A 21,878-nucleotide genomic window follows, 5' to 3' on the forward strand; every position below is an offset into this window, starting at 1 on the left:
AATGTATTTATAAAGAGAAGTGACAGTATTTTATAATGCCTTAAAAGTAAAAAAAAATACAATTTGTAAACACAGCAAGCAAGGATATGTGAAAACATTAGAAGTCGGGTGATTTACCATGGAAGATAAATATTCTCTATTGACCCGGAGCATTTGCTGTTTGTCTTAACCGAGTTAGTAATTCTGAAAACTCAGCACGAGACAATGGTATGAAAGATTTCATAAAAAGGTTTATATTCGACCCAGTGACAGGTGGACATTGCAAACATTATCACTGTATTGACCAAAATTTAAAAAAAAAATAAATATGTGATTTTAAACAAGGTTAATACCTTTGAAACATCCAATTATCTGTCAATCGCCTTCCTCAGCTTAGAAATAGTAAAGGACATATGCAGATAAACAAATAATAACATTGATAAGAGAAATTAACAGTAGAAAAAGTCAAGTCATATACCAGACAGTCTTTGGTAAAAAAACCTAAATATAAAACCAAACTCCAAAGCGTTTTTTTTAAATATTTTACTTATAGTGGAATACATATAATCAAAGAAATCCCACAAATAACGTTTTACAATACATCAGTGTCCATTAATTACTTCAATATTTTACAGTAAATCGTATTATGTTCATAATAAAAAATACTCTATAAATGCCGAATAGTTAACGATTGTCAAAAGCTCAGTAAATTAGCTTTAAAAATAATTTAATAGCCATTTTATTTTTCTTTTGGGATCCGTCCCATCAAGTAAAACTCTTTATTTGGTTTTAAGTTCATCAGGTAAGCCATTCTGTTAGATAGAGCAAACAAAGCTGTCACCGCTCCAATATCCCACAAATCGTCTTTGTCAAGTCCGTGCTTTTTCAGGTTTTCTATCTTATCCTCTGTGATAGGCTGACAGCGACACAAATCCATGGCAACATCCAAAATAGCGCGTTGTCGATCGTCAAGATCCGCCGTTTTCCAATTTGCAGCAATCTTCACAAAGTGAAAAAAAAAATGAATATCACACACATTTTACCTATTCAACCTTGTAACCTATGATCATTTTATTTCATATCACCCTCATTTTATCAAGTACGATATCACTCTTAAATGAGAAAGTGAATTAAACATCAACTTAGTCAGATGATGACATTTTTTATTTCAGTATTTAAGGATTTACAAAAAGAAACCATAATAGGAAGGATAATATTTGATTAAAATATATATAAATATAAACACGTCTCTTTAATACCATATCATAATCAGTTAATAATTAAGCAAAAATTTACAGGCACATTGTTTGGCATTCAATTCCATGGAAAGAGATTGAAAGCTTTTCACTTTTGATAAAATTATTTTTGATTCACTTACTTGATCTGCTAAGTGTGGGTTTTTTGAGAATATACGATGAAGTGCTCCGTGTGCTATGATGCAGTATAGACAGTTATTTTCTGAGGACGTGGCTAGAATGATCATCTCTTTGTCCGCTTTTGTCAAGTTTCCTGGGCATAATGTATCAATTATCAGAAAGGTACGAGTTGGAAAAAATGAAAATATTTTAGATATTTCTTAATCTACTATTTTAAACAATGTCAAATGTTTCAAAAAGAAAACATTGACTTTTAGGTTTAAAAGAAAATAATTGTTAAAAATGTCCCTCAATTTACTATATCCATTTATGTATATTGGATTTATGGAAAACGTAGGTAACACAATCCGTGATAGAACTTTGTAAAAAAAAAAATAGTAATAACATTGTGTAAGTAATCCAATAAAAAATCAAGTAATGTGTATACAATGCTATATTCTACGAATTGTTTTTTTACAGTTTGATAAAAAAATTTGAACAGTGTGACGTCATTTAATGTCTGCTTAATATATCTGATCAAGACTTTATTTCAAAGCAAGTACTACTCGCTTTAAATATTCCTTCGCCTTTTATTTTTCTCACTAAAATTAACTTCATGTTATAAAAATTTAAAACATGTTCATAAATGATATAAAAATGAATTCACCAATATCATTAACATGTTATATTTTATATTTAATTAAAAGAGACGGAAACCCCACCTCTGTTCACCGCCATGACAGCATCATAATACTGAACAAAAGCACGTAACTCATCCGGGCGGTACGACATGGCACGAAACACATTCGGAGAAAACCCACTCTGTAAATTAGAAGTCAATCTCAAATTTTTCATGTAAAATTTCTCATAACATATCTTATTTTAAGGTGACACGGTCCTCCCATGAGAGAAATAACTTCCAAAGCAAGCTGGCTAATAATTTGTACCAGAATAAGAAATGAGGATCATCATAATTAAAGTATTAAAATCTATCATTACAAGGGGTGATCAACTTCAATAAAAGAAGCAATATTTGGTTTCAGTGTTGATTATATTTTAAATTAGTCTCTCCGTTTTTAATGCACATCTGCCACCGCTCTGCTCATGCGCGAATCACGTGATAAAAAGGGTCACATGGCCTGCTATGTAGCGTATTTACAATATCTTTACATGCACGTAAATTTTGATAGCAAGAACAGTTCATTTGTCAGTTAAATGCTCAATCTCAAAATCTTAAGAAAAACAGAAAATGTTTGACCTTAAGTATATAAGTTCATTGTCTATAAATAACTTTTAGTTCATATCTATATCAGGAGAAGTACACTTTCATTTAGACTTCTTTGATAAATCAAGGAATACAGGTTAACTGTACCTTGGACCTTCCAACACCAAAACCATAAGAAAATTTGGGTATAATTGCTACTTTGAAGTTTTGGAAACAAAGTACCAGTGCTTAAAATTGAATTAAACCGGCTTCATAAAAAGCAAACGTTAATCGAAACAAATTAAAGGACTCAGCTTGAATAGTATTTTTTAGCTGATTGAATATCATATATTGATAAAATTTGATGAATAAAACAAGTTTGGTTAAAGAATGACTACTTTGGAAAGGAACAACTCCAAAAACATTAACGTGTTAAATTATCAAGAAAATGAAGGTCAATTCCATCATTTGAAGCAAATCTACTAGTATCAATCACTAGCTGCACTATCTTTGCAAGTTAAGTTTGTTCATAACAGGCAATAAAAGTCATTAATTATGAGGACTATGTGCTTTTTTTTAAAAAACTTTAACCTGGTCATTATAATCTTGGATATCAAAATCATAATTATCCAATTTGCTACAGTATGTTTAAGGGAGGGATCATTTTTCCTAAGCTGGAAAAATATAGGTATAAGCATCATAAGTATTAGGTAGTGTCCATCCATCATCTGCAATTTTGTGCTAGGTAATGTTTATGGTCACTAAAAATGGACATGAATGTATAAACATGTATTTCAATTGCAGCTTCCGAAGTTATACTGCTAGTAACTGTTATATGCTTGTTTCTTTTTGTTTTGTTTTGTGTCCCCCTCGAGAATTTTTCACACATATGGTGGAGTCACCACCACTTGTCAGTGAAGGGCAACAAATTTAGAGCTATGTACTCGATACTTAGGACTACTGAACAGTCAAAGGATCAGTTTCATGCTAGCAACTACTGCGACACGGGACCTCAGTTTATACACAGTCATATCTGAAGGACCGGTCTCAACGTCCCTCATTAGAATTCTATCCCGTGAGGTTAGGATTAACTTCTTACTTTGCAACTCGAGATGACAAAAGGTTTGGTAAGGGTAGTGCCTATAGTTAATTTGAAATGATCCTACTCTTTAAACTTAATTCCCCCTCACACATCTCGAAAATTGTATTTCATATCCAGCATTCGAGCTAAGCTATCTGATCCAATCCTTAGATGCATCAAGCATGCAAGTTTGGTCCTAAAAGGCTTATATTTGCTCCTAATACTTTAACAGTGGAGCGGGTGCTAATGCATAGGCCAGTGATAAATAGAATATGCTCTTCATCGAGGTGAGCTGAAATGGCTCAAGTGGTATATAACTGTATGAAAGGCAATTAAAAACATTTATTTGATTGGACAATGTCACATTTTAGGTTTCCAAAGAGATAATCAATGGCACAGAGAATAACATAAATTATGAGTTGTATAAAAAAAATGTATATAAAAGATTTTAAATTATTTGACTAGTGAATTAATTGATTTTGTTTATTGGATTTAGGTTTATTTTAGCATTTTTGTTTTATTTCATTTATTGTACTAATATTGTACTCATAAAGTCAATTTTTAGTCTTGGCTTTCTTAAATCAAAATGTGCATTTCTTTCAAAGTTGTGAAAACTTAGTTATGATTTAATCATAATTGAAGAGACATAAACAAGAAGATTTCAAATTAATAATACGCAAATTACTAAACTGAAATTGAGAAACAAACTTTTATACTTTCTCTTCCACAGTCTCCATGGCTATTCGCATATCTTCCGGTAGGGTTTTGACATCCGGTACTGGAAATCTGCTGAAGTCATTCAATAAGATTGGGGTCCAGTTTATATACCGCACAGGGAACTTAAATAACTTGCATACCTATAAAATAAAGGAAATTAATTAAAAGGTTATTGAATCACACGTATTTAACTATTTACTACCATAACTGCACGCCATACCGGAGTAAACGTCCTACATTTACTGTTTAATTTAAGGAACGCAAAGTTCTTTACAATTTTATTATTAATCTGAAATAAATTGCTCTTAAGTTTTTTAAAAAATTTATAAATATAGAAATTATAAAAGACTGCAGCATGATAATGAACAACATCAACGTACTTGTCGAGGGACACTTTTCAGTAGAGACGCCATTGTTTACAAACTGAAAGAGGTTGACAAATTAGTACGGAACACACTAAGTGAGAAAAGATTTCATGCTTGTTTAGTCAGGATTAAAACTACTTGACACTCTATTCCCCCTTTGATCCATCCAATTCATAGAAAAAATACCAAAAAAAACTAAATTACTAGTATTATAAAATTAAAGTCGAAGATTTCCCAAAGGAATCATTTATCAACATTTTTGTTAGCATCCAATGACTTTGTATTTAAGCTAAAATAGAGAGAAACTTAGCGCTGGTGAACATTTTCTTTATACATTAAATATCATGTTGTATCAATTGATTGATTAATTAATCTATTTATTTATTTAACTATTTATCAAATAATCATTAAATGATTAATTAATTTAGTTATTTATTTATAAATTTGTTTATTTATTTTTATATTGCATGTAGTAAATTAATTAACTCATTAGTTATTTATTTTATTTATCAACACATTTTTTTTTCTTTGTTTATTTATTTATCTATTTTTTCCATTTGTTCAATTTATTAATTAATTAATTTTGCAATATTAAATGCTATCAGATAGAAAATTCCGAAAACAAGTGAGTATACAGCTCAAAAATATGGAGGGAGAGACAAATGGAAACAAAATGGTGAAAGGTTTCACAAACCAAACCAAAAATACTTCAAATATGTATATGCACGTAACCATTTATACATCTAATGCAATAAATATACACCGAAAATGCTGCTTAATGCAGGAAATACCGGTTTTTGCTTGACAATTTTATGGTTATTTTATCTTTCTCAGTGTAAATCGTGCAGTAATTTTTTTTGTTTTCACACGATTTTTCTTGAAAATTACTTTTCTCATCTTTAAAATTGGATTTGCGTATACCCAATGGGAATTTCTTCTTTTTTGACGTGCGATTTAAAAATAATTGACAACATAATTGCTGACTCAAAACAGAAAAACAAGCCAAACCTTTGTTTTCAAAGAGTAAAGTGCACTGTTATCAGTATAGAGAGATCTAAATAAACCACCAGTTCTTAAACCAAATTCACATTTTAAATATGCTAATATATTTTATCAGTTGATTGATTGATTGTATGGTGTTAAATGTCCTTCTCGAGAATTTTTCACTAATATGGAGACGCAGTTGATTAACTAGATTTATCAATCGTAAACTATGCTCTTCGCGTAAAGTATATTTAACGATGGCACGTCAATTTTTCAAAAATTAGCTAAACACAGTTTTACATTTTTAAATTTATAAACTATAAAAAGGTTAAAAAAAATCACACTTTTCCCTTACACGAGCTCTCTGAAGTTCAAATAAAATGCTGTAGTTCCTCATAGACAAAATAAATGTCTTTGGAAATTCGAACAAATTGTAATGGAAACTGTAATTGGCACTTATTGTGTTTCTTCATTTGTTTTTTAAAACATGAAAACACTTGCTGTGGCCTTCAACTCGACATTCAGATATATCGATAATGTATGTTATAACAATGGTTACTTTCATTCATTTGTCCATTCGATATAGCCAAGTGAACTCGAAATAATTGAAACCACATAATCTGTCACATCCATATCATACTTAGATGTTTTTCTACCTATGAAGGCAAAAACAACTACATTGTATGACAAACGAGATAAGTATATTTTTTCCACTCTCTGTAATACCCTACTATCACATTTGTATGGTGTTTCCAACCCCCAGCTAAATCTTTACTCCAGATCATATTCCGAGTAAAATCAATGTTAAAATGGAGGCAAAGTGCCAAATAAGTTGATGTGAGAGGGATTTCAAAAAGCTCGTACATTTAAGGTGGGATTCTTCTCTGGTATCTGACTGGTTGAAAAATTCAAAGTATATTTGCTTATATGTCTAATATATTTAGATGTAAAAGATTTAAAACAATATTTTTTCCTCATCAAAATTGTACAACTTTAAACGGAAATGGTAAACTGCGTTTGAAATCTAGCGGGGACTATATTTTTTGCGCCATGGGGGCGTATGAAAATATTTTCTTTTCTGTCTCTCAAAATATTATTATTATTGAACAATGAATTTAGTTATAATTTTCACTCAAAGACTTGAAGAAATTTTCAGTTATAATTAACTTTAATAATAAGGGAGTAAAGTTTCAAAATATACTAAAAGAATATGATATTCTAAATAAACTAGAATTATGTTACTTAGCTTTTGAAAGCTCCGAATCTAAGTACAGATTTGAGCCAAATATCCGTTAAAAGTGTGTTTTCTCTCTTAGTTAACGATCGAAACTTTTTGCTTTTGTATCATTTAATTTATATCTTTATGTGAGTGAAAATAAGAAAATAGGAAGCATATAAAAATAACTAATTTATCCTTTTAAAAAATTAAGAAAAAATAGAGAAATTTCACATTAGCCAATGTTCATTTTACTTAAATTATGTATGTCAATTTAGTAATATCATTTTCCCTATCTGGTAGTATCTTTTTATACAAAAAGAAAAAGAAAATCAATCTTTTGAAGTACAGGTAGGCATCGTATGATTGGCAACAGAATTTTTTTATTCTTAACGTCCAGGGAAAAGGTAATGGCCTTGACCTGACCTTGCCTCTAATATAAAACGGTGAGAAGAATCCCTCCTGCAATGCGGTCTTCTTAAATTCTATGGCCATTATAATGATCTTGTTAGTTTTAATCTTTCACTGGGTGGTATTTTGTTTGACTAGTTTCATAGCAATTGTAAGGCCTTTGACTTTAAACTGAATTTGACTGTAGAATGTTCCATCTACCCGATTTGTACACTGGACTCACAGCTTGTTTGACATTTTGACAGCGAATGCTTGCCTACTCTCTAGGCAAATCATCTCACCTCTAGAATTTTCAGCGGTCCTTGTCTTATGGCCTCTACATATAAATATCTTGAGATCGACCTATGTCTGTTATCTACATCTTTTTCATTGTGAGAAAGACGTCATGTAAAAACTCTTATTAACATGTGTTTATCGTTAACCATAGTTGAAATACTATATTACGTATAAACCACACTCTATGTTTATCATAAAAAGTTTTGCTTTTGTTTACTATATTTAGAAGGTAATCATAATGTACTATTCGTTAAACCTCATGTTTATTTTATACACTGAAATTTTCGAATCACAATTATAAGGACCCCGGGTGCAATTGGGAACAAAGAAATGGAAAGTATATATATATACAGTACATAGAATCTCAACAGTCTCGTTAAAAGTCATAATTTTGCAAGTTCTATGTTTGAAACAATAATCTTGCCAACAAATACAAATACAGATACCACGGAGTCTGACACATCTGTTTCATACTTGTATATTTTACTTGAAAAAGACGTTAATGGTAATCTAACAACCAAGCTCAATGATAAACGTGATGACTTTAACTTTTCTATTGTCAGCTTCCCTTACTTATGCAGCAATATACCTTCATCACCAGCATACAGCGTTTAAACGATACGCAAGAGCATGCTCTACATATGAACAAGAATGATGAAACAAGAATATCAGCAGTCTCGTTTAAAGTAATCATTTCGTAAGTTCTTTGGTCGATGCAATGACATTGTCAGCAAAAAAAATTATCATTGAGTTAAATGCTGACTGACGTTTTTCATAATAACTGTTAGTGCGTTATTTATACATTGAATTGACGACGGATTTTTCCGTTATTTCCCGATCATGACAAGGAGCACACGGTGGGTGTGACTAGTCAGCAGGGGATGCTCACTCCTCCATGGCACCTGATCCAACCTCTGATGTTTTAGAGGTCCGTGTTTGCTGTGCTCCTATTTTGTATTGTTTTATGGACTTTGATATTGAATACTGTTTGTTATCTCCATATCCTTCATGTTTTGAAAACACAATTTAAGAGCAGTAAGGTATATTTTTCTCCTTAACTTTACCTATGCATGCAATTTGATAAAATACAGCGTCAACGTTAACACAAATGAGAAAAACGTACTAAATGTAAATAGTGTAACCATACTTTAACATAGTCTCTCTCTCTCTCTCTCTCTCTCTCTCTCTCTCTCTAACATTACGTCTTTATCTTCGGTAAAAGTGGTACATGTATTCCATGCAGGTACACTTCTGTTACCCCTTTAATGATTAGGGACAAGCAACACATTGTGCAACATTAAGGTTTTGACCGGGGACTCTAAAGCCAAATCAACCTTTATTTATTTATTATTGAAATTAAGCCATCTAGTGATATACAGTAAAGGTATGTAAAGCACACACAAAAGTCAACAAAAAGTAGTACATGTTTTTTACTTTATATTTTGATGTTTATTATCTAGATTTACACACCTGGCGCAGTAGGATAATATTAAAATAGATTTACTTGCGTCAGAAATGTTGGCCACATATTGCGATCTAGAAATAATAATTATGATGTTGATATGATTATCATCCATAGTTATCATATATACTGAGTATTTGTTTATTTACTAATTTTGTGATCAATTTTTAAAAAAAAATTGAATTTTACTTAGAATTCCTTTATTTTGCACCCTAAGTAATAATCTATTACGTACCTTCATTGGTTTATGTAAATGATTGCTTTTCTTGCGATAAAATATTTCAAATATATCTGAAGAACATGATGAAGGCAATGTATTACAATTAATTGCCATTCTCTGTAACCACTTAAACTTCGTTGCCACGCATGGTCACCGATTTTGATGAAACTTCACCCATGCTTAGTACTTGACACCAGAAATAAATATCAAACAAAATTTCGTTGCTAAGTGTCTCGGTTGCCATGGCAGCAGCCGGAAAAGTTTGAAAAATCGAGATTTTCAGCCGCTTTAAATCTTGACTGTGGCTTAATAAAAACTAGAAAAAGCAAACAAACCATTCTCACAAAAACATGACACCTTGATGTCACTTATACTCTAAAGAAACTGTTTAGAATATATCTCTAAGTAAGTGGTAACCAAGGGTACACTTGGAATACATTTAAAATGCTGAAATATGCTGAAAAACACTGCCTATTCACTAATGGTAGGTGTTACATGCTCAAACTCAATCAACGACTTAAGAAAAACAATGAAAATGTTTGACCTTAAGTATATAAGTATAAGCAACATTATTCTATAAATAACATTTATGGTTGCCATGGTAACACAGTGTAACCATGCAAAACCAGTAACTAAGATTGGGTTAATGCTACTGTCTTGAGGAAAAACATGAAAATTCAAGACTGGCAAATATGCATCCTTAGGACCTTGCAACACCAAAACCATAAGAAAAATTGGGTATAAATGCTACTTTGCAGTGTTACCATGGAAACAAAGTACCAGTGCTTAAAAGTGAATTATTTTTCGCTGCATTAAGAATTAAATTGCCATTTAATCAAGAAACAAATTAAAGGACTCATCTTGAATAGTACTTATCTGTTAGAACTGAAGTTGAATATCATATATTGATAATATTTGATGAAGAAAACAACACTGTTGCTATGGTTACCAAGAAGGGAAAATGTTCGATTTTGTTAACTTTATATCAATATTAAACCCTGTGTGCCAACTTTTTGCATCCATTTAGAGATTGGATGATAGTCAAAATTAAAAGTCAGGTTAGCTGTTAATAAATATCAATCATAAAAGTTTTGGGAATCTACATTTAAGGGTACGTATCCAAGGAAAGAAAATATTTTTCAGGTTTTTAAGCTTATGTTTTCTGCTTATTTCCATAGCAACGCCCTATTTAAAGAATCTAATCTGAATTTTTTCTAATGGGAAAACTAGGAGCACACCAACATCTTTAAAAACTGATCATTAGTTATGAGGAAATGTGCTTTTTTAAAAGAAAGGATCAGATTAAATCATACAGAGTGTTACTTTGAAGGCCCTCTGTGGTATAAAAACCTTGGCAACCATTGCCAACCAAAATGAAATATCATATTTTGTTCTTGGTATATGTTTCAAGGCTCTTTTTTCTATTATTTGGTCACATTTCATCGTATAATTGCTTTTTATTTTTACGTTTATGACTTTATAAAATTCAATGAATATTTTTTTTTTTACTTTTGAATACTTTGTTACCATAGTAACGTATGTAATAGTTGATTTACCATACATATTTATCATGCATTTGAGACATCTGACCTTCAACTTTTGGAAACTGTCATTGCCAATTGTTTGCTTTGCCGCAAATGTTATCTATGGGGCTCTAAACATGTTAAAAAATGCCATTTTTCGAACTTCAAGACATGTTGCCATGGTAACTATAAAACATAGCAACCAATTTTTGCCTGATTTCAGTTTAGGGTATCAATGACTTTTATCATAGAGAGTTTGGAGAAATTCTGAGACTGTGCGTGCCACAGCTCCTATATGAAATTTCAAATCATTACAAAGAATGGCACTTAAAACAAATATTTCTTGACATAATTGATTTTATTGAACTTTTCGTCTTGATAACCGTTCGTTATCCTCACAGTTTGTTCTTATTGTAATTATTTCTGGCGGTGACCTCTAGGTTTTTGAGCATAAATAAATACCAAAAACTGAAAGAAAGCGATTTACAGTTCTTATTAACCTTACTGGAATAACAAAGAGGCTTTCAGTATTGTGTTTTTTTTTTTTAATGTTTATCTTGTTAAGCACAGACATTTACAAACAATCCCAATGTACACAATTTTATGAGTTTTAAAATCATATACAATAAATGTATATGTATTTGTGTTATTTGTAGAGTGCCTTTTGGTTTCTTATTTTGTTTTTAAGCACGATACCAGTTAATAAAGGATTCACATTTGGTAAGTTTTTAACAATATGACGCAATGGAAACATTCTCAATTTGTAGTTAATGAAAAAGAGGCTTGTCAATTGCAAAGGCATAATGGTATTACTTCCCTCGATTTTTTCCCAGTAGTCATTATTTTCTATTTAAACATAAACAGATGGGAAATTCCTGTCATCACATTCTTTGTGTAGAAATGTAAATTAGAGTCATAGAATTGATGCCATATTTAAACGAAGAATCCTAGAGTAGTGGTTTACATAACAAAACCATCCAATACAAACAAAAATAAAACGTCATTAACTTCCAACAAATACATTGTAGATTTCTTGTAAAAGTGGTTTACGATATTTATTTCTATATATTTTAGGAACGTTTTTAATTCAAATATCTTTATAAGGAAACATATGGACATAACGGACAGTATTCAAGATAAAAAAGATCCATAAAACAATACAAAATAAAAGCAGAGCAAACACGGACCTCCAAAACATCAGAAGATCAGGTGCATTGGAGGAATGAGCATCTCCTGCCGACTGGTCACAACCGCCGTATGCTCCTTGTCATGATCGGGAAATGACGAAAAAATCCGTCGTCAATTCAGTGTATAAACAATGGACTTACAGTTAATTTGAAAAATGTTAGTCAGCATTTGACTCAATGACAAATTGTATTTGTAGACAAGGTCATTGTATCGACCATAAAACTTATGAAATGATGATCTTAAACAAGACTTCTGATATTCTTCTTTCATCAACTTATTTGTCAACAATTAACATGTACCTTGTTACAGAAATTATTCATAAGTAGAGCATGATCTTGCGTATCGAATCAACTGAGATAGATATATTCAGTTTGCAGGTGATGAAGGTATATTGCTGCATAAGTAAGGGATCTTGACAATTGAAAAGTTAAAGTCATCACGTTCATCATAAAGCTTGGTTGTTAGATTTTCATTAACATCTTTTTCAAGTAAAACATCCAAGTATGAAACAGATGTGTAAAACTCTGTGATATCTTTTATCTCTAGCTCACCAGGATACATCATATCGACATAAGAATGTATATTACCATTGTTAATTGTCAATACTCGTCAATATATCTAAATGTCGAGTTGAAGGCCACAGCAAGTTTTTTTTTGTTTTTGTTTTCACGCATAAGATTTTGGACAAAGTCTGCTTCATGTGAATACAAAAATAGGTCTGCTAATAACGGGACGCAATTAACCGCTAAATTGTATCACAAATAAGATGCTTCAATTTTCAACTTTCCGTATTCATGTTGTATTCCATTATCACCTGCTTATGATGTTTATGTCTCTAAACGTTCTATACTCACGAGCCAACTCAGAGGCCGATAAAATTTAAAATCGGACTAGGTTACATACATATGCTACAAGTATTTCAACAGCCTCATTCAATTACTGTAGATTCCTAACTATACGCGATGAATTGATTTCCGCGTATTTTCACGAGAAGCATCGCTCGCGAAAAAATATTATTCGTTTTTATTTTTATGGTGCTGAAATCTATGTAAATTTTGTTGATCAACCGTCCATTCGCGAATTATAATTCTCGCTTTTTGACGTTAAAGAGCCAGTTCGCGGAAAAAAGCACTCCTGAAAAATAAGGAATATACAGTAGTCAATAATTCGTTTCTTTCATGGCCGTTACAAAACCTTGCAAGTATAAGCCATCATTGGGTCGAATTTAGTTGTATTTTTTATACCTATCCAATTTGGTTGCCTTTTTAATACCAATTGTTTGGCCTTTGTTTTCATACTGAATTGACTACAGATAGTTCCATCTACCTGATGTAGGATTAAAGGTGGGTATGTTCGGTCATCAGGGGATATTCACTTCTTCCAGGCACCTGATCCCCTGTTTGTATAATTTACAGGGGTCGGTATTTTATTCCATCTTAACATATCTGTATTGTTTAAGGATTTTTCGAGATCGATCACTGTTTGCAATCTTTAAATTTTACATTTAAAAATCCTTAAAACATTCCAAATGTCTATTAAATAATAAAAGATAAATGATAAGATAACCTTTAATTCCTCAAGATAACAAAAACTGCAACAGAAAAATTGGTTTTCCACTGAAATCTCTCTCTCTCTCTCTCTCTCTCTCTCTCTCTCTCTCTCTCTCTCTCATGTAAAACTTTTTTTTAATTTGACAGTACAATGGACAGGTAAAGTTTAAGGTTAAGTTTCTTTTGGAAGAATTTTGTATACAGTTCTTATCAACTTTGTATATATTTATACTCGTACATAACATTTGAACTTAAAATATGTAAATTTCCTGAGTAACGGCTCTTTCATCAAAGAAATACAAAAGGACATCAACAATACAATGATAGTTATTTAACTTACTTAATATATATTTTTATACAAATATAAATAAATTCTAGAATGGGAATTACGATTGTACCTTAAATAATAAAGAATAAATCCTTCTGCATATGTTTGGTGTACCTGATAAACACATAGTTATTTGTCAAATTTATTAGAATGCACATGTTTTGCGATGAAATTTCTTCAACAATAATACCCATGGGATAATTGTTTTTCTTCCTAAAGAATGGCATCTTTATTTAATCCAAGAATTCAAAGCGTGCGACTTTTGTCATTAAATTTCTGCAACAATACCCATGGGATATTTTCTTTTTTCCCTGAAAAGCGGTTTCTTTTATGTGACTCGAGAATTTGAAGCTCGTGACATTAAACAGCAAAGGACAGTGACACTATTTTCCATTAATTTCATCAGAAATGCTACTTCTAATTACATCAATTGCATTGGTATAACATGGTTTCCCGGAAACTTTTATTCCAGTATGTGTTGTAGTAAATAAAAGGCTTGATAGCTTTCATCATTCACAACTATAGATTTCATTTGAAATCATATTTGATTTTTTTTTTTAATTTTTTTTTGTTTAATAAGTAAATTGGTTTTCGCTGTTCTCCGTACCGTTTGTTATTCATGTTTAATAAGTAATTTTTTTTGCGATTCTAACGGTAGTTATTGGCTATTTTCTGTTTTTTTTTAATCTTTGAGGGCGTCATTTAACGGTTATTTGGTCATTAATTATTTATTCCAGATCTGCAGAAGAACGCAATATCTTAACGTGAATTAAATCAACTGAATTGAAAATCTATATGTTAAACAGTTACAGTGTTTTCAACAGCTTAATCTTTTATGTCAAATTGCATCGAAAAGATTTTTCAGATGTTCATTCATTTATGTATTCCACTTTACCTCAAACAAAAAATACATGTATATCTTTATACTTAAAGTAGATTTGTTTATCTTAGTCTTCTGGAAGGATAAACTTTTTTCAGTTCCGAGAATGTACGAATTTGTTAAACATAAAAAGGTCTATGAATATATCGAGTGAAATGTTATTTCAGTATACCAGACACGTCACGATTTGTTTTTTTGGACAGTTTTATGAATTATAATTTATGCGTCCTCTTTTCCTTACTGCTATGAAAAAGGAGACAAAACGCATATTATATTGAAGTTGTATTTTATTGATCAAATTAAGGTTTTGATCTATAAACACAATTGTAGTTAATATAAGCATAGAAGGTTTCCCCCAGTTATGGACAATTGTTCTTTCTACCTACAATATTTCTTACATACATGCATAATAATAACAAACTCTACATTAACTACTGTTTACCAAAACGCTATTGTAAAAATAAGTACTAGTATATCATACATGTACAGTTTCCTTCATAAAAAACAAAATCAAAACAAGAATTAAACAGGTAAAATACATAGAGTATACAATGTAATATTTGTCTTACATCTTCTAGCCTTGGTAATCGTCCACGGTTGTAAAGATCATGTTTATGACGATCTTTGAAACGACCCCAACCTATTTAATCACCTGCTTTATCATTCCCCCACTATTCTAAAGACCCGTTTTTCTTATCGTTGATATAAGATTAATTCTGAAATGAGAGGAGACACTGGAGATATGGAAATGCGAAAAGAAGTGAAGCTCTAGCGTCAATTTCAACTATATACTGTTAAATCACATATTTTCGTGGGGTCAAATTTTCCCGGTTTTAGGAAAAACTCTTGGTTCATGGGAATATGATTTCGTGGATGAAGAATTTTTTAATTGTTGTGTATGTTACATTCTAATGCAATAGTTTTGTAAAACACTTTTTGATTGGCTAATGCACTGATGTTTGAAGCAGTAAAACGAGCATTAACGAGCGTGAAAGCTTTTTCATTGTGACGTCATAATAGAGCGACGCAAAACGCAATGCTCCGTGACGTATTTCTTGTAACAAAATTCATCAAAATAAGATGTAAACAACCAACAAAATGCATGGATTGCATTAGAATGGGAATAACTAATCTTTTTATTTGGTATTTGCGACCGTTAATGCTGATTTAACGGTCGCAAACATCCGTTTTACCGGCTCCGCTTACGCGTCGCCGGTAAAACTCAGTTTGTGACCGTTAAATCAGCATTAAGGGTCGCAAATACCAAATTAGAAGATAGTTATTCCCTAATTTTACAGTTTGTGCTAAACATGTATTCGTGGGCCTCTCCATGCCTCGAAAACAACGAAAATTAAACCCTAGGAAAATTTATTTCACAGTAGAGCAAAGTCAACACGGATTTTTAAAATCATCAGAGGGGGATCAGTTGCCATGGATGAGTAAGCATCTATTGTCGACCTCTGATCACATTTGCCGTTTGATTCTTGTGGTGATCTGGTAAAAATAAAAAAAAAACAAAGACAATTCAAAATGCATTAATAATGGCCAAAAAAGCATCAGTCAGATTTGACTTAATGATAGATTGTATTTGCTGACTAGCTCATTGTATTGATCACAGAACTTAAAAAATTGTTACATAAACCAAACTGATAACCATGATCCTTGTCTTATCAACACGTGTGTTAGTAGCCTGCTTCGTTTTAGAAATTATTCGTACTTAGAGTATGCTTATGCGTCGAAACAACTAGGAGACATAAACGAAATATACAGGTGATAAGGAAGTAGAATGATTGAAGTCAACGTGATTGGTTATTACATGTAATATTAATGTACCATTGACGTTTTTATTTCTAAAAATACATCTAAACATAAAACAAATGTGGTATCTTTCATTTCAAGTTCACAGAGCTATTTCTAGTGGAAACGCATATTATTCACATTGAATTATTGAATAGAAGTAATTATTGTTTTTAGATAGTAGCCCGGCAGTCCAAGTATTATCATCTTGTTTTTAAAAACAAAATATATAGTGATTTTAGAAATGACAAGATATGTCATTTAAAGCAATATGAGCTGCAACTTTGATGTAAGAATTTTTTGTTGCAAAATTGTAAATATCTATTTCAATGACAGAAAAAAATAACGTTAAGGTAGGATTCTTCTCTGTTTTCTGACAAGATGGAATATTCAAAGTACATTTGTTGATATGTCTTAAATATTTAGATGTAAGAGATTTAAAAGACCATATTTTTCTTTCCTCATCACAATTATACAACTTTAAATAGAAATGCTAAACTGCTTTTGAAAACTAGCAGGGACTATATTTTTGGCGGAATGGTGGCGTATGAAAATATCTTCTTTTCTGCCACTCAAAATTATTATTGAACATTGAATTTAGTTATAATTTTTACGCAATCAAAGACTACACGAAATTTTCAAATGCAAGTTAAATTAATAATAAGGGACTAAAGTTTCAAAATATATCAAATAAATAAGATTTTTCACACGTATTAGAAATATGTTGGCTTTTAAATGCTTAAAATCTAATTACAGATTTGAGCCAAAAATCCGTAAAAAGTGTTATTTCTCGCTTAGTAAACGATCAAAACTTTTAGTTTTTGCCTCATTTTGTACCTTTATGTGACAACTTTACTATATGTGAAAATTAAAAAACGTTAAATATAGGAAGCATATAAAAATAACCAATAAATCCTAAAACTTTAGGAAAAGTAGAGGAAATTCGGATTAGCAAATATTCATTTTATTTAAATTATCCATGTCAATTTGGTAATATCATCTTATAGGCCCTATATGGTAGTATCTTTTTATGCGAAAAGAAAAACATTCGATCTTTTCAATTACAAGTAGGGATCGCATGATTGGAAACAGTAATTTTTTATTCTTAATGTCCAGGAAAAAGGGAATGACCTTGATCTGACCTTGCCTCTAATATTAAACGGTCAAATTTAATCTCACTGATACCATCGCTTATGCCTAGGTCACATTTAAGCCGATGGTCGGGCGACTAAATTTTTCTGGTCTTGTCGGCTTAAAGAACAGGATCGGCCGACACAGTATCGGGCGACACGGAGCAGTCACATTATATCCTTGGTACACCGATGAATTGGATGAATAGCACAAAAAAATCTTTTTCTTTAGAAATCAGCAGTATTTTTCATAGATCTATAATCAGATAGGTGACGTGAGTAATGTTTGCAAGGCAAAGTGGCAAAATCTTATACATGTAAAATTATGACTCAATGTTGAAAATGTGTGCAAAATTTGTATGGAATTGCATAAAAACGACAAATGGTGCATATCTACGCAGCAAAGAATACTTAAGATTTCTTCATATCTTACAGATTAATTATTTGTGATATTTCCGTTCAAAAAAAATTATATAAATCCATGCATCAAATTTTTGTTTGTGTTATGTATAATTAATAGGTTAAATATTCACAAGTCGGCCAATCGTCGCCCGATCATCGAGCTCTGAGCTACAGTTTGATTTCAACCGTCGGCCGAAATTTTCAACACCCTATATTGTCCGACGACGGACGACCGACTTAATAAACTGACCGCCGATAGTCGGACAATGATCGAAGGTTGATCGACGGATAACTGCAGTTGAAGAAATCGGCCACCGACGCATGAAAAATTATAACTTGGACCAATGGACACAAAATTGGTCGGCCGACAAAAAAATAGGTCAAAATCGGCCAAGAAAACGGCCGATGAACTGACGACTGTCACCCGAAGAATCCCATTTTTGCTTCAAAACCAGTCGGCCGTTGGTCGTTTTTTGAAATGTGACTGGGGTTTTAGTGATATTGTCCTCTTGATTCTGTGAAAATTTCATTAATTTTTAAATACAAGAAATGTGAGAAGAATCCTACCTTAATAAACTTCTGTTGTTCATATACTATACAATCCAATATATACAGTTTTTTATCCTGCAACTACCCCTTGCATTGACCTAATAAAGTCATAGTTTCAACTGCAGAGATCTCGGGTCGAAAACGTAAGAGAATGAAATGTGAGAAGAATCCTACCTTAATAAACTTCTGTTGTTCATATACTATACAATCCAATATGTACCTCGCAAGCCTCGCCCTCTATAACGTTTTCTTACCCTCGCCCAAATATCGCTTATATTTCAAGACAGTTATCATGTATTTTGTTTATCCTGCAACATAATTTACTATTTGAACGTCCAAAACTAGCTATTTTCGACAGATTTAGGCACGTCTCTGCAGTTGAAACTATGACGCCATGACCTTAATAAACTTCTGTTGTTCATATACTATACAATCCAATATATACAGTTTTTTATCCTGCAACTACTGTACCCCTTGCATTGACCTAATAAAGTCATACTTTCAACTGCAGAGATCTCGGGTCGAAAACGTAAGAGAATGAAATGTGAGAAGAATCCTACCTTAATAAACTTCTGTTGTTCATATACTATATACAATCCAATATATACCTCGCAAGCCTCGGCCTCTATAACGTTTTCTTACCCTCGCCTTTTAAAACTTTATCCTGCAACTACCCCCTGCATTGACCTAATAAAGGTAACCTAATAAACCAAAGCTTTATCCAGTCACTGCCCTAATAAAGCCTCGTGCATGTATTCCGACGTTTTAAAAGCATCGTGACGTCATGTATATATTGCAATGTTTACGCCATGGCGTCATAGTTTCAACTGCAGAGATCTCGGGTCGAAAACGTAAGAGGGCTCCGCAAGCCTCGCCCTCTATCACGTTTTCTTACCCTCGCCCAAATATCGCTTATATTTCAAGACAGTAACCATGTATTTTATATGTATATATTGGATTTTATTACATTTTTAACAGTGAAATACTGTAATTTTTTTTTTAATTCATAGAATTTATTTTTGCTTTCACATTTATAGACTATGTACAATAGATTTGTTTACATTCAATACATACATATACTATATAATTTTTCTTCCATATAATTAATTTATATTATATACTTTATACAAATTCTCTTTGGTAAATACTATAATACAAATTCATTTCATAAAGCTGCAAAAGATATATGACATTCATGTATGTTATGAATCTTCATTGTGAAAGCTTTATATACAAAGAAGTAAACAAAGGGGAGGGGTGAGGAAGGGAAACAAAGTGAGGTGGGGGAACAGTTTTCACTATTTTACCATACTGGTACATTTGAGTATAAATTTGAAGAACATTATAGCATATCACAAATAATTTTCCAGTTCTTTTCATATTCTGAAAATTTACAATTTCTTAAAAGAATAGCCTTTTCAACCAGTATTCTATCTACAATTATTTTTTCTAGCATTACTATACTTAATATAGGCATATTTTTAAACCTACTGGCAAAAATAAATTGTTTAACAGTAAGTATTATTATATTGTGTAATCTATACATGTTTTTATTGTTGTATTTTCCAAACAGTATATCTTTTCTATCAAAATTAATAGTAAAATGGAAGTTTTTCATAAACCACTCCTCTATATGACACCATATTCTTTTTACACAGACACATTAAAAAAATAAATGTTCAATTGTTTCAACTTCTTGTTCACAAAATGAGCAAACAGGTGAATCAATTAGTTTAAGTTTATAAAGGTATTTATTTGTTGCAATAATCCTGTGCAGGATTTGAAATTGCATTCACTGAAATTTTGCCTCTTTTGTAACTTTAAATGGTAGTTCAAATATTTTGTTCCATTCTAACTCACCAAAAGATATTCCATTATTTTCCCATTTTTCTAATGCTTTAATTGTTTGCTTTTTCTTCTTGATGAGTATATTGTACATATCTTTACAACCATTTGTGCTTTTATAAAAAATGTAAATTGAATTTGGGATAAAAGGTCCACTTTCTTCTCTTTTTTCAGTATCAATACTTTTCAATATCTTTGTAACAGCTAATTTTAAACCGGTATATTCTACAAAATTAGTTTGTACATTCAGATTATTGAGGTACTCGAGGCTTATAAATTTTCCTTCAATGTCAAATAGATCTCTTATGAAAACAAAGCCTGCATCAAAATAACTTTTCAAAAATACAGAGGAATTATTTATTTTAATTCTTGGATTAAACCATATATGTTCATGAAGAATTTGAGTAGTACATATTTTTTGACTACCACTGCAGTCAATGATTTTTACCCAATTAAGTAAAACCTCTTTCCAAAAATTGTTGCTTATTTTATTACACATCTTAACTATAAAATCTAAACCTCTTACCCAAAGAGATTCAATTTTCATTCCTAATTCTGATTCAAAAAGTTTTAACCATTTTGTGTCTGAGTAGATTAGTCTTCGGATCCATGTTGATTTTAATGCACATAAGAAATCCATATAATCAATCATTTTCAACCCCCCATTTTTATAGTCTTGGATTATAACACTCTTCTTAACCTTATGTACTTTACTTCCCCATAAAAAGTAATAAAGGTCTTTCTCAAATTCATCGAGCAATTCCTTATTGGGGTTTGGAATAGTCAATATCAAATGGTTCATCTTTGGTATAATCAGGGATAATCAGGGAAATACTGTAATTTACCCATTGAATAAAAGTGATATCCTGTCACAGTGTGAAAGGATATCAAAATGATATCCTGTCACGGTGTGAAAGAATATCAGAAGTGCGGGAAAATTCTCGATTTTCCTTCCCTTCACCAAAAGTGTTGTAAAAATACTCCTTAACCTGTTATAAGATAGAAAACGAGTTTATAAACCATTCTGTCATAAAATAACACTGCAAAAGTTCTCAAAATATAGTGCTGAAATTCATGTTTACAATGTTTTTCACTTAGCTATGACGTCTCAACCGCTCAACTATGACGTCATATGCCTAAGACTGCATTACAAAAATACGTAGGCAAAGGGAAAATCAAAGAAAATGTAATAAACAGAAAATTCAATGTTTTGTAGTTGAATATGGAATTTATTTCACTCGTGAGACAGAATTTTTTTATATTCAACTACAAAACATTGAATTTTCTGTTTATTACATTTTTTTAAAAAATTCTTTGACTTTTCCTTTACCTCTGTCTTTTTGTAATACAGTCATGGGCGAGTGACGTCATAATTGAGCGGTTGAGCTCATACTAAGTATGAAAACACTGTAAACA

The 21,878-nt window shown here is 31.3% G+C and overlaps 1 protein-coding gene across 1 annotated transcript; it reads right to left on the reverse strand.

Annotated features, from left to right (window-relative positions):
* Positions 1-545: 545 nt before the first annotated feature.
* Positions 546-4,771, reverse strand: LOC134250453 (uncharacterized). The gene is made up of 5 exons (XM_062732816.1): positions 4,717-4,771; positions 4,336-4,476; positions 2,057-2,156; positions 1,358-1,488; positions 546-979 (listed from the first exon to the last, which is right to left on the reverse strand). Exons 1-5 carry the CDS (start codon positions 4,747-4,749, stop codon positions 719-721), a joined length of 666 nt encoding a protein of 221 aa, XP_062588800.1. The 5' UTR covers positions 4,750-4,771; the 3' UTR covers positions 546-718.
* Between the last annotated feature and the right edge of the window lie 17,107 nt (positions 4,772-21,878).

The sequence above is a fragment of the Saccostrea cucullata genome, unplaced genomic scaffold (assembly GCF_032062105.1).
Source record: "Saccostrea cucullata isolate Sc308-1 unplaced genomic scaffold, CSIRO_AGI_Scuc_v1 ctg57, whole genome shotgun sequence".
NCBI lineage: Eukaryota > Metazoa > Mollusca > Bivalvia > Ostreida > Ostreidae > Saccostrea > Saccostrea cuccullata.

Excerpts from the sequence above, each read along its gene's own strand:
- LOC134250453 (XM_062732816.1), bottom strand. The coding sequence starts at position 4,749 with ATGGCGTCTCTACTGAAAAGTGTCCCTCGACAA. Across the intron at positions 1,489-2,056 it reads TGTCATGGCGGTGAACAGAG|GAAACTTGACAAAAGCGGAC; the intron begins GTGGGGTTTCCG and ends CATTATGCCCAG. Across the intron at positions 980-1,357 it reads ACCCACACTTAGCAGATCAA|ATTGCTGCAAATTGGAAAAC; the intron begins GTAAGTGAATCA and ends CACTTTGTGAAG.